The sequence below is a fragment of the Poecilia formosa genome, unplaced genomic scaffold (genome assembly GCF_000485575.1).
Source record: "Poecilia formosa unplaced genomic scaffold, Poecilia_formosa-5.1.2 Scaffold304, whole genome shotgun sequence".
Lineage (NCBI taxonomy): Eukaryota > Metazoa > Chordata > Actinopteri > Cyprinodontiformes > Poeciliidae > Poecilia > Poecilia formosa.
The window spans coordinates 330,626-344,327 of NW_006800243.1; the positions used below are offsets into that span (position 1 = coordinate 330,626).

General features: G+C 41.8%; 1 protein-coding gene across 4 annotated transcripts in view; it reads left to right on the forward strand.

Annotated features, from left to right (window-relative positions):
- Positions 1 to 13,702, forward strand: part of fstl4 (follistatin-like 4) — a 192,228-nt gene that overhangs the window by 152,439 nt on the left and 26,087 nt on the right. For all 4 annotated transcript variants that reach the window (XM_007572566.2, XM_016660948.1, XM_007572565.2 and 1 more), the window contains one exon: positions 12,706 to 12,872. In XM_007572566.2, coding sequence (XP_007572628.1) covers positions 12,706 to 12,872 — 167 coding nt within the window. The remainder of the gene's footprint in view (positions 1 to 12,705; positions 12,873 to 13,702) is intronic.

Consider the following 13,702-nt stretch of genomic DNA (forward strand, 5'->3'; position numbering starts at 1 on the left):
AAATCCAAATGATTTGAGTTGATTTTGACAAGTTGCAGCATGAATTTTAATGAAGGAAAGCAGCCGCAGTGAGGTGTGATGTCATGTCACCTGGCCTACCAAGATGGTGGAAACGGCTGCGTATACTCATCATTTAGATAACCAGGAAATAAGCTGCTTAACAAGCTAAACTAAAAGCAGTGAAGACGTGATGCATGTAGAATAAGGTCATATAAATTCACCAGACTTTGTGATTCATAATTGGAAAACTGATAAAACATGTAAAAATGACACCGTGTTTTATCCTTTGCATTTCATCACAGGTGCGCTTTGTTATTTTTGTTGACGGAATCGAACCTCCGCCATTTCTCACCCAAATGACTCTGTCAGAGCAGATCAATGATCCGGTCCGGCCTCCTGCTGTTTCAATAAGGCCTTTGTCACTTTATTTAAAGTCATTTTTCTCAATATGGAGAATCTATTTTGGGACCATCTAACCTATTGAGGCCATTAATCATAAAACCTGTGAAACACCTTTGGAATAAGTGATGAGGAGCCGATGCATCAAAGGAAACTGTTAAAGAAACTGCAGTATTAGAATTTATCTGGTTAAGTTTTGGGAAATTGATAAGTAAAAGTTTTAATAATAACTTTTATTATTGTTTACCTTTAATAAATGAAGATTTTTCTGCTTCCTGTTGGATTGGTCCTGATCTCTGGCCCAACTTACCTGGACAGGTAAATTCTGTCTGTAGTTTTCTGACTCGGTTCTCTTTGCTTTACTTTTCTGAATCCAGCTCAGTTTTAGTTTTTTTTCCTGCATATTGAGTCTTTAAGATGTCCCAAATTCACAGCTTGGTTCTGGTCAGGTCAACGTTTTTAGCTGTTCTTCTGTTCCAAACAACCTTTTTGCTTTTCTTGTTTTCCTGTCGTTTACCACAGTAACTTCTGGGATAATTTACCATCCAGCAAAATGTATCATCCTGACAGACCTGATCTTCTAATTTAGGGATCAGAACATGTGATATGAAATCAGTAGTAAATTATAATGCAAGGGTTTAACTGATTTAATTAAAATGTAAGGGAAAGGGCATATCAGACTTAAGTTTAAATAAAAATTGAGCCGAAGTCAAACAAGCATCTTATTTCATGTTTGAAACTGAATTCTGTTTTCATATTAGAGGATAAAGTTCAGCCAGATTTAACCATTAAAATGTTTAAATAAACTCTGAAAGTCACACTGTAATAAATCAGGTTAATAAAACATCAGACGGCGCTGCGCGGCGCTCCTTCCCCTCCGTGTTTCGCCTCAGGCCAGTTTGAATAAACAGCATTACAGGCCTTCCTGCAGCAGTAATCATGCTGTTTTTAAAATGTTTGTGGATGCTTCAAAGAGTCCGCGCTCACAAAGGTTTCCCACAGAGCTGAAATAACTGGTCCTGCTGATGGACGCATACAGCCAAACTCCTCTTATTGAGCGTTCTCCTGGGCGGAGGCGGCCCTCGGGTCGGGTCACGCTGCGGCTCCAGCAGAGCCGAGTTGAGTGGCTGGCTGCAAAACTCAAATGGTTTTCCTACAAGAAAGAGCACTTAGCCAGGCTGTCACAAGATGCTCCAGCGTTTTGCAGTAGGCGGATACCTCCAGGCTTTTTCTTTCCATAAAGATGAAAGATTACTGAGATTGTCAGAGATCTTATGCTGCTGTCAGATGAGAATATAGCTTTAATGAATTGGATCTCATCCGGCCAAATGAAGTATGGGAGATTAGCTCCAGACTGTCAGCTTGTTTCCACTAATCCTCCCGGAGCAGGACGGCTTTTTCAGCCTCTGAGACTTGGTGTTCTCACTTTTATCAAATAAAAGTGTGAAGATAACATTTTTTCTTTCCAATCTATCACCTAAACTTCATTTTTATTATCCTTTTATCCGCTATTCCTGACAAACGAAAATGAGGCATTAAACTGATAAAAGCTGCTTTGGATTCCCTGCAAACAAAGCATAAAAAGCAGGACATGTTACATTTTTATGTACTTCAGAACAAATATTCAAACCAATGTGACGATAAAAATAGACACAGCTCTCTAAATCTACCATTTCAACCATATAAATCCTGGACAGTGTCTGTGTGACTTTTACAATCAAGCCTGTGTCTGCTTGGCCCTGCAGGTTTTCACATGTTGAACCACACAATGGCACAGGAACAGCAATCACACCAAAGAGTGGCAAAGGGCCCAGGTGCTAGCATTAGCTCCCAGCCACCTGGGCTAAGGGTTGGCTGTGCATGCTAGCAGCTGCAGAGAGGAACAAAAGGAAGCTGGATGGAAATATGGAGGCTCGTTTAAAAACGATTTCACTCGTATCAGTAAGGGTTGGTACTTCCCAGTTTGGGCCACAACCTTTACAGAACTCTGAGAACCAAAAGGCTTTAATAGTAACAGAAAAACTTCTGTGTAGATCAGAGACTGAAGTGGCTCCGGGGCCCTTAGAGCAACTTTGTGTGGCCCTTTCTCCTCAACACAGTTCAGGAATAGACTACAAATTGTTCAGCTGGTTCAGACAGGTGATGCAGATCCACATTTAAAATCAATGTTGGAGAAAAAGAAATCTTAATTTTAAAATGTGCAACACAAAGTATTTATCTGGGGTTTTCCTTTTAATTTATTAGGACTGGGAACCAAAAACATCCAGTGACTTTTACTAAAATCCAGACTTTAATCATTTAATGGAAACATGTCATAAACTGTTACTGTCGCTAAAAAGACACAAAGGATCCAGAAAAGATTAAAAATGTAGGATATGGTTTTTGTTTTGTTTGTTTTTAATCTGGCAGACCTGCAGATCCTTTAAATATACAGAAAACTACAGAAATTACTACAATAAACTGCTTAGCATTTCTTTATTTACTAAGTAAAAATGTAAAGATGCTTAGATGTAAATACCGCAGTTACTGCAGCTCCTGTCTTCATGCTACCATTGAAATTTACTCGCTCAATCAAGCATAACTACCTTCACTTATTGATCTTTGACTTGACTATCAATAAGTGTTTGTATGAGAACAAATTGGACATTTGCTATTGGTTAGCTTTGTGCAGATGAACATGTGGCAGTCGCCGTCTATCACTTTCATTCAGATTCTTCCAGACTCCGTTTGGGTTTTGGGAAAGTGATAAATGGTATTCCTTCCTCTGTCGGGATGGCATGCTCCCCACTGACGGTGTTTCACCGTGATTTTCCTCTAAATCTCTCTGATCGCAGTGCGTTAGCAATGATGAACCCCGGCAACGTTGACGGAGGTTCGGTTCCTCCAGGTAAGGGGCGTGTACTTCAGGACAAATGGTGACTGCTGATTGGTCAGTTACTGGAAGGATTGATTGGTAAATTATAAACCTTTGAGGAAATTTCTCTCTGCTGCTGAGGAGCCGTAGACGATGTCTTTAAAAATCTAGTCTCTTGGCACCAGTGAGTGTGTATTAACTGTGAAGTCTTTCTCATGCAATAAAAATAATTATTTTCAGTTCGTATGCCTCCATGTTGTGCAGCAGTTTTGTTGAACTGTTGCATCCTCGCCAGAAATCGCCCTCCGTTTTCTTCTGAATGTTTCCCTGGAAGGGTAGCAACCGTTGACAGATATTCAGCTGAAATCCTCTGGAGTCACTTTATTGATGCAATTTGTGACATATTTTCTTAAAATAGTCCCTGCTGCTCACATTTCTACTATACTTGCCTCATTTTTGCCCCCAATCTTTTGGTCTGTGATCCTAACAAGGCATATTCACTGCCTGGTTAAGGGGTCCTTCAGGAAAACGTGGCTAAAATTTGGCTTTTGCAGCAAATGGAGAGACAGCCGGGCAAAGACGCACATCAAGTGGAACGAAAGGAGAAGGAGAAAAGCATAATAGAAGCACAGAGAAGGAGAAAAAGAGATTGACAGGCAGTTACAGTCACATAGATATGGAGAAGGTTAGAGGTTCTGCGAAGGACAGAAAGCTGCAGCCGAAGATGCGAACGGGAGAAAATGAGCTGGTGGGTGGAAAGAGAGAGGAAGAGTTAGCAGAGGATTCCTCTGTACCTGTGGAGGAGATTAAGGGTCTGCATCCAGCATGATTAATGAGCTGGCCACTGATTGCTCATCCCCGCTATCCTTCCATGAATAATCACCACGCCAGCACTCTCACTGAAAAAGCATGATTTTCTGCATATCCGTGAGAGAGAATAAGTGCTTGTTTAACAAAAGAGATGCAGAAGAGCCTTTATGCATGAAACACAGCAAATGATCAGGCTTCGTGCAACATTTAAATAATATGTGAAGTATATACAGTATGCATATGATTAAGAGCTGAAGAGTGTGTAGTTATTGATTGGCTGAAGAGAAATGCTGCGTGTCATTAATTCGGTGTCAGTGTGTTTGAAATATTGATGATGTATTTACTAAAAGCTGCAGGCCGCCTGCAGAGAGCCGAGCTCATAACAAATGCACAGTGACACTCGGAGATAATTTGTGCTCTCTCCGGGTTCCAGTGGGAGTTCTGTCTCATTACATGTACTATACGTACCTGCTGCTGTCATTATGTTCAGGAAACTTTACTACACTTACGGATTTAATTGTTTTTTAAATGGATGCAGTAATGAAGGTGAACTGTAAGCTGGGTTGCAGTAAAAGCAGGAGATATTTTTAAAGATGATGAAGTATGGGTTAAAAGCTGCGGCTCAGGATGTTCAGCACATCTGCCATTAATCAGAAGATCGGCCCTGACTGCACATGAGCGCGTCCTTGAGCCCTCGCTCTGCTCCCAGTGGGCAGGTCACTGCGTTTCCACCATCAGCTGTGTGTTTGCACATGTAAGTCTGTGTGAATTGGAGAGGAACTTAAAGCTATTTTTCCATTTAGATAAAAATTTCCTGCATGATTGCAGCAGATTCCCCCACATTCTTCGGCATGGTGCATGTTAGATTATCAAACTGCACAAATTACACAGAAAGGGTTTTTCTGTTTGCAGATTTCAGTCAAGATCATTAAAATTCATTCTGAAAACTCTTGAGATTAATTGTTTTCAGAATACAGTTAGACGAGCTTTTAAAACATGGAAAATACAAACTTTACTTTGGCTACATTAATAAAATAATTTAGTATCTAACATATAACACAAAACATGAATGTCAGTAAAGCATAATGCAGACTCCTGTTAAGTACAGTGGAGGATCTATGATGCTGTGGGCAGGATAACTTTGGGGTCAAGGGTCGCGTTAACTGAATATTTTCCATCTTTGACCGTTTTTTAAATCTGAGTTGTGTCTTAGAACGTCTGATTTTGGTGCCGTCTCTTTAAATGCATCCGAGACATTTCACCCCCCTCCATATCACAGAGCGCTCCACTCCACCACATTCGGCCATTTTTGTAGTTTGAGAACAGAGATCAACTTTTTATCACTGAATTTATCAAGGTCAACGACGGAAGACGTGTCCATCTCGACTCATAAGTTCAAGACAGAAAAAGCTCCTTTTGTCTCATAAACAAGGCCTCAACATAGTTAACGAGTTAGCTAATGAGTTAGCTGACGCTAGCAATAAGATCGACTGAATTAATGCATTTATAATCCTATTGCAAACATACAGTACAGATATGTTCTCAAGGAGCTAGCACACAGTGCTAACATTAGCAGACGGCACGATGCTACTGCTATCAAGACAATGACTAAGATATAAACACAATGAATTTATATCTAATGTAAAGTTTGTTGTCATTTAAGTGTTTCCATAGAGAGAAGGAACTGAACCCTCGAATTATTTTGTCAAATTCTTCTTGATGCTGAAGGTTGTTGAAGCACTCGTCCTTCCCCCACTGATGTGGTGACATTTCCAAGAAAAATGAAATTCAACCAGGAGCTTTGAAGAGGCTGTGTGACAGAGTAATGAGCTGTGAGGGTTATTCACTCCACAACCAAAGATTTTAACTTATTCACTCGTAGCTTTGCATCCCTGAACTTTGACTACAAAACCGAAGCAAAAATAAAAATGGTTGATTCGCAAAACTGACTGGTTTTGGTTAGCAGAAAACCATAAAGGTTTAAAAAGTTTAATGGGGAATAAAGTGAACTGAACAGATAATAATAAAATCACTCAAACAGGATATAAAGATGATTTACGCAGCACTGGGAGAAACTAAATGAAACCTTTTTCTTCCTAGACTCCAAATACACAAGATGATGTGTTTAAAGACCAAGAAGTGTATTTGCTCCGTGATGCATCCCCTTTAAGGCAGTAGGTGTTCCTGCTCCTTTAAAGGAGTAATGTTAGCATGTGCTACTATTATTGGATCTTTGTGTTTGGTCCTTACAGTCCAAAACGACGCCTGTTGCCCTGACAATTTCACTGTTGCATAGCAGCCATCAAGCTGAACAAAGCGTGTTAAAAATAACATTTAGTTTAATTAAAGAAGAATTTTATTTAATAAATCCATGTTGGGTTTGGCAGCAGATGTTTTTCACTCTGCAGTGGGTAAAATAATTAAATCGGATCAAATCAGGCTAGCTCTTCATGAATATGAGCAATCCAGCGTGTCGGACATGATGTACATGAGGGGAAGTGATGTCAGAACAGTGACGCACCGCCGCCGTACGGTGACATGCAGGAGGGATCGGTCGTTTACAGGCGGAGAGGATCTGAAGACCTCGTTCTCACAGAGAGCAGCTTTGTGCGGTTTCTCTCATCTTCATGTTGGTCATCAGGTTAATGCTCTCCTGACTAATCACCTGTTCAGGTGTCGCCGTTTTTAACAGCCCAGCTGGTTTGTGGTCAGGAAAGTGACATAAAATTAATATCATGATGTATAACATGATGGGTGGTGATGTGTATAAAACTTACAATAGAAACTAGAAACATTGAGTGGAATGTATATATATTATGTGTTGAAACGTTCATTTTTGTGGATGTTTGTATCTTTTGTTTTCTGCTGCTGCCAATCATTGCCAGGTCTCCCTTAAAATCTCAAAGTTAAATGGAAAAAGTATCTCTATACAGAAACATAACTTAAATGTATCGGATGTCTGCGCTAGGGGTTGAACGACTACATATTTTTAAGGTCGATGATAATAGTCGAGTCGATGTCGACTAGTCGTGGTGACGTCATAGTGACGTAAGCGCAAAAACGCTTCACAACGCGCCCCCCCCCCTTCTCTCATTATTCTCTATTATTCAGAATTAAAAGAGCAATAAACAGATCATTCTTCGTGAGCAGCGGAGAAAAGGTCTTTTTTTATTTTTTTTTTCCAAACACCGGCTGATGCTGATGATTTCTGGATAGCTACTCGCATAGGAGTCAAATTATCACACTGACCACAGTGGTGCTGTTGGAACATCACAAACCAAACTGATTATGAACGGATCCCGTTTGGTTACAGTTGAATTCAACGAAGCCTCCTGCTGCTCCTCCTGCTGCTCCTCCGCCCGATGCGCAGCAGGAGGCTCTGCTGATCAGCAGCGGCTCTCTGAACCGACATGCAGACGGCGGCAGAGATCGCCTCTGTCAGACCCTCAGGATGGAGCCTGGACTTAGTTTACAGATGTTGTCAAACCAAAACTTTATAAGAGCGTAAAACTGCCAGGTTAAAAGCTTCAATACTCAGGATGACGCTGATCAGTTAGGAGTAGTTGAGGGATAAAAAGCCTGACATCATGACGCGTTGTCGCACATTACTCCGGTAGTCTTTTTTTTCTTTTTTAAGGATTTTTTTCGGCACTAGTTTATTTGACAGCAATCTGACTGTAAGGGGGCAGAGAGAGCGAATGGAGGACGGGCCCAGGGAGAGAGGCCCGGGCCCAGGGAGAGAGGCCCGGGCCCAGGGAGAGAGGCCCGGGCCCAGGGAGAGAGGCCTGGCCCAGTGAATGGAGGACGGGAGTCGGACTCCTGCCTGCCGCGGGCTAAAGTCTCTGTATGCGGGGCGCTGCGCTAACCGCCGCGCAGCGCAACGCCCCTATTGCGGTAGCCTATGCTGTAATTTACAGTTTCTCTTTGTTAAATTATTTACATTTTTATACAATTTGAACTTTCTGACGAACTCACGTAGTCCACCTTCTTTCATTTCCTTGGAAAAATCTGTTTTGTCATGTGATTGCGACTAGTCGACTGGCCCAGTAAAAAGTAATTGCAGAGAAAAAAATCGACTAGTCGTCTAATTGGTGCAACCCCTAGTCTGCATTGAATCCTGCCTTTTGTTCTCAGTGTTGTGACTGGAACGGCATCGCTGCTATTCAAGCACAGCAAATTGCTCGTGTTTTCTTTCTTCCACACACTGCAGATTACATTTTTCTGCTCCTGGTCTGACTGTTTGACCCTCCTCAGGTCTTAAGAAACGGGGTCATTTAAACCACATGAGGTTTTGACTCTGTGCTCGCTCCTGTGGAGTNGCGAATGGAGGACGGGAGTCGGACTCCTGCCTGCCGCGGGCTAAAGTCTCTATGCGTGGTGCTGCGCTAACCTCCGCGCCGCGCAACGCCCCTATTGCGGTAGCCTATGCTGTAATTTACAGTTCCTCTTTGTTAAATTATTTACATTTTTATACAATTTGAACTTTCTGACAAACTCACCTAGTCCACCTTCTTTCATTTCCTTGGAAAAATCTGTTTTGTCATGTGATTGCGACTAGTCGACTGGCCCAGTAAAATAATTGCAGAGAAAAGAATCGACTAGTCGACTAATTGGTGCAACCCCTAGTCTGCATTGAATCCTGCCTTTTGTTCCCAGTGTTGTGACTGGAACGGCATCACTGCTATTCAAGCACATGCTTCGTTAAACAGCAAATTGCTCGTGTTTTCTTTCTCCCACACACTGCAGATTACATTTTTCTGCTCCTGGTCTGACTGTTTAGCCCTCCTCAGGTCTTCAGAAACAGGGTAATTTAAACCACATGAGGTTTTGACTCTGTGCTCGCTCCTGTGGAGTTGAACTGTGCACTTTCAGGAGTTTTTCTTTTTGTCTGGTTTTGGCGCTTCCTGCGGTCTGACCGTGACATCTGCTGTGCTCCTCCTGAGCATCCCAGTAAGAAACCAGGTCCACTGGACTCGGTGAGCCTTGCCCTGTGCCCTTACCCGTTGTGCGTTGCACCGATGCCATCCTCTTCCCTCTCGCCTCCCCGCTGTCTGACCGTGACATCTGCTGCGCTCCTCCTGAGCGTCGCGCTACAACCACCGGAGGTTAAACCAAAACCAGGTCCAGATAATTCATGTTTTTTTGCATCTGCCTTTTTAACGAGCTCTTCCCTTGCGCTCTGCTTTCTACTTCCTCTGTATTGATGCCGGTCGGTTACATCATCAGGCATTACCGCAGTTAGTCGGCAGATTACAGATCTGTATTGTTGGCTAAATTTCTATTGTTTCTTCCGTATAATGTTTATATCGCTCATTCCCATCTGTGGTGTTTAAAATGTGCTCTTGTTTTTAGCTCATATCTTAGTAACTTTTAATATTTTTGCTGCTGTTTGTAATTTTGGTTCATAAAAGCAGATCTCTCTTGTAAATGAGATCTTGGGTCCCATTAAGACAACCTGCACAAATTAAGGTCAATTCGACAACCTTAATTACAATCTTTGAAACTAAATTATAAATTTGCTGGCAGTGCCAACAGATTCACTTACTGTGACTTTTACAAGTAAAACTTTTCACATTATATTAGGATTTTAATTAAACCAACACATGGTTTTATTTATTTTTTTCATATAAGTGTGAAAATGTGGCATTTGAGTTTAGGTGCCTGTGCTCTGATATCCCAGTTAAAACAACTCAGTGTCTAATTACTGAAGTCAATTAATTTGTAAATCAAATCCACATTTTTTTGCTGTAGGAACTGGACAAACTCTCCATCTCTCTCCTCTCTCCATCCATCTCTCTCTCATCTCTCCTTCTCTCTCCTCCTTCTCTCCCTCCTCCTCTCTCCTCTCTCCATCCATCTCTCTCTCATCTCTCCTCCTCTCTCCTTTCTCCATCTCTCTCCTCTGCGTTCTGGTTTGACGTCTCTCTCGCTCACCAGGGACTTGTCTCGTACGGAGGGAGAAAAGGGACAAACTCCAGTTTTACTGAGATATTTGACCTGCTCTGCATCAAATGTCTTTTCATCCTGACACATGGAAAGACATTTTTTAAATCTTTTTACCTGTTTCAAGTCGAATATCAATCAGTTAGCTCTTTTATTTCTCTCTGACTCCAGCTGTTTTTTCTCCTTTTTTTCAAGGTTTTATTTTTCATGCTTTTCTTTGTTCTCTCTGCATTGTTTTTTTTTTTTTAATTCATTTTTTCCGTTCTGAGATTTCAACTCGGTATAAATTTCTTCCATTTTCCTCCTGCTGGATGCTGGAAACCTGTTGTTCAGGCTGACAGGGTGTCCAAACTGCGGCCCGGGGGCCATTTGTGGTACAACATAACCGTTTTTATCTTTTGTAAGCTGACCCGATTAGGAACAGATTAAATGTTAAAACTGAATCAGGTTATTGGCAGGTTTTATGGTTTCCAGGTCATTATGACTTTTTTAATTGTATTTATTTTCCGGCAGCAGGTCATTGGATATTATAAACATCACATTAAATGCAGAGTAAGTTCTCATTGTTTTACTTTCTCATTTAAAAAGCCAATATTGGAGCATTTTTACAAGCATTGCAGGTGAAATCACTATCTGTAACTATTACCTACAGGAAACTCAGGAAAATGTACATCTGTACCCATAAACAGCAAGTCATCCTCAGGAAGCAGGTTTGAGTTGTTTTCCCTCCTGTTTCTACGTGTTTAAGCGTTTCGGTCTGGACTCTGGGGAAGCTGTATATGCTTGTATGTTCCAGCTGTAGCTGTTAAAATAACCTCTCTGCCTCGCTGTGGTTTATCTGCCACAGTCTATTAATTACAGCTGAACTGAACTCTAAAGAGATTTTCTCACCAGCAGACTTTTAAGCCGTTACACTTCTCGTCTCCCTTTTAAAGAATCGATACAAAGCGGCCTCAGATGTCCGTCTGAACAGTCGGCTGCTGCTGCTGACTTTGCAAACCTCGCCGGTCTCGTATCGTTGAGTCTAGTTGAGATTCACGGCGCGACCTGAAACTGGCCCTCTAAGCCAGATCAATGCACTTCATCTCCCATCTGTCACATGGCACTCAAAGCCTGCTCTGCCACCCAGATTACTGATGTGCTGAGTTATAATTTGGTTGGAGCGGCGGTGTACAGCACCCAGGGCGCTTTGAGAAGCCACTGGCAGGCCGAGCTGTCATCCCACATTCATCTGTCACTGGGAGAGCTGCGTGGAACAGACAGCTAATATCCTCAGGTCCTTTACAACTGCTTTTGTCAAAGTCTGCATTGTGACAGGAGGCTTCCCACAAACATCTCAGAGCCTGTTTGCCATCTTACCTAAAGTCTGCTTGGACAATGAAGTCCTGTCACCTGTGGCTGCTGCAGTGAAGGCGTGTTTCCACCGGCCTCATCGCCGCTATTCTGTCACAACGTAAAGATTTGACTTTATGCTGCAAAGTCACGATACCATAAACAGAAGTATGGATGCAGATTGAGGAGTCAGACAGAGCTGGAGGAAACGGAGAGGTCTGAAAAATGTGGCTATCGCTGAGAAACCATGCACTGCTTTACTCATCCGGTTCAGCTGCAGAAAACAGTTAAGGTCAGAGGTCAGCAAATTCAAAAACTAAATAATTATGCCCCATATTACTACAAAATAAAAAAACTACAGTGCCATCTTTGCCCCTCTGTAGGAGTTTATGAGAAGGTTTTACTGCAGAACTAGATTCCTCATTTTTACAGGCAGATGTTGAACTTTCCCTCCTACTGATGCGTCTACAGTCAGATTTTCTTCCTCTCGCTCAGATTCTGTTTTCTGGTCCTTTTTAATCCGCCTGCTCATGTAGTTTTCATGGTGGTGAAATCTACACCTCCAGCAGAGGAAGCAGGAATCACCAGGCAGCTTTACTCCAGGAGCAGGAGATCATCCTGCAAAAATATTAACTATTACTGTAGTTTGATGATGACATGACAACATTTGCAAGCATGATTGGTTTTGAGTGAGAGTCGTGAAATGTTGAAGGCTGTAAATGGAGAATCCAGTTTTTCGGATCTCGTTGGACTCGGCAGCCACAGCAAATCGTTTCTGAACCTTCTGGGTTGGTTTTGACCAGACCGATGATGAAAAACTAAAACCTTCTGCTTCCCTTTGAGGAGTCGCGTCGCACACAAATTGACTCAATGTTGCCTAAAAGCAGGGAATAAATCATTTCATTGCATGATAAATTTTAACAAGCTCAATAATTTCTGTTTGCATGATTTATCGTTTCCCTCTTTTCTTTTTTCTCTTCCTACCAAAACTGGTCTTCAGTCTGGTGAACTATATTTGTTTGGTTGGTTTATTTTGCATATTTAAAATGTCTTCCAGTTCCAGTGTTAAATGTTCATTTATAGTTTATGGATTATTATATGCCATTACCATTATATTACTAGAAAATGGTCCCAAAACAGCAATATTGTCATTCATCGTGACAGGATGAAAAGGAGCCAACAGTTTCCACTCAGCTCAGGTTTTCAGGGCGTTTGGTCCAAAGTTGAGACTGTAGAGACAAAATGTTGCTTCTTAATTTTTACTTCTAGTGACACGAAGGGCCTGCATGGTTTATATCTGAACCCGTTAACAATAAATAAACTCGGACTCCTTCATCTGTTCCGATTGTTTTGCTTCGAACCAACAGAAGTGGTGCAGCTGAGCCTGGCGGAGGATCAGCGAATCAGCACCTCGACCGTAACGGTGGGCCTCAGCGCCGTCCTGACCTGCGCCATCCAGGGAACGCTGCGCCCGCCCATCATCTGGAAGAGGAACGGCATCGTCCTGAACTTCCTGGACCTGGAGGACATCAACGTGAGTCCAAACCGGAGGTTTTGTTTCCTGAGGCGACAGCAGAGAGTACGGGCCACAGATATTGGTTCTGGATCCATTATTCCTCCAATAACCAATTCATTTCAATCACTAAATAATTTTCACTCATGTAATTTGACTTTCAATTAAGAAAGAAAACAAACTGTTAATACTGATATGGTGTTAAGAACACTTTGAAATTTGTTATGAGGATTAATGAACGCTGCTTCTAGAGTGTTTAACTCCGAAGCTCAGTGACGTTTTTGTAAAATCAAATTATAATATGCATCGTTAGTTTTCTTTCCACTTCTTAATCACAGATCAATTAATCAATCAATCAGGTTTATTTCTGTAGCACATTTCAACAACAAGGTAGTTCAAAGGGCTTTACATCATAAAACACAAAGTCATCAATGATTGAAACATTGTTTTTTTCTAAGTTCTGTCATCAAAATCATCAAAATGTTTCTAAATCAGCTCTAAATAGGAGGTTTTAGTCTAGATTTAAATGAGCTCAGTGTTTCAGCTGTTTTTCAGTTTTCTGGAAGTTTGTTCCAGATTCATGGTGCATAGAAGCTGAATGCTGCTTCTCCATGTTTGAGAGATCTGGAAGGTCTGGAAGGTTTGGAAGGCCTGGAAGGTTTGGAAGGCCTGGAAGGTTTGGAAGGCCTGGAAGGTCTGGAAGGCCTGGAAGGTTGATCCAACAGCAGCAGATCTTTAATCTGTAATTCAGTGATTTATAAACTAGCAGCAGTTTAAAGTCTCTCAGTGAAGGACTGTAGAACTAGGTGGCGTAGAACCTGGTGGCGTAGAACCTGGTGGCGTAGAACTAG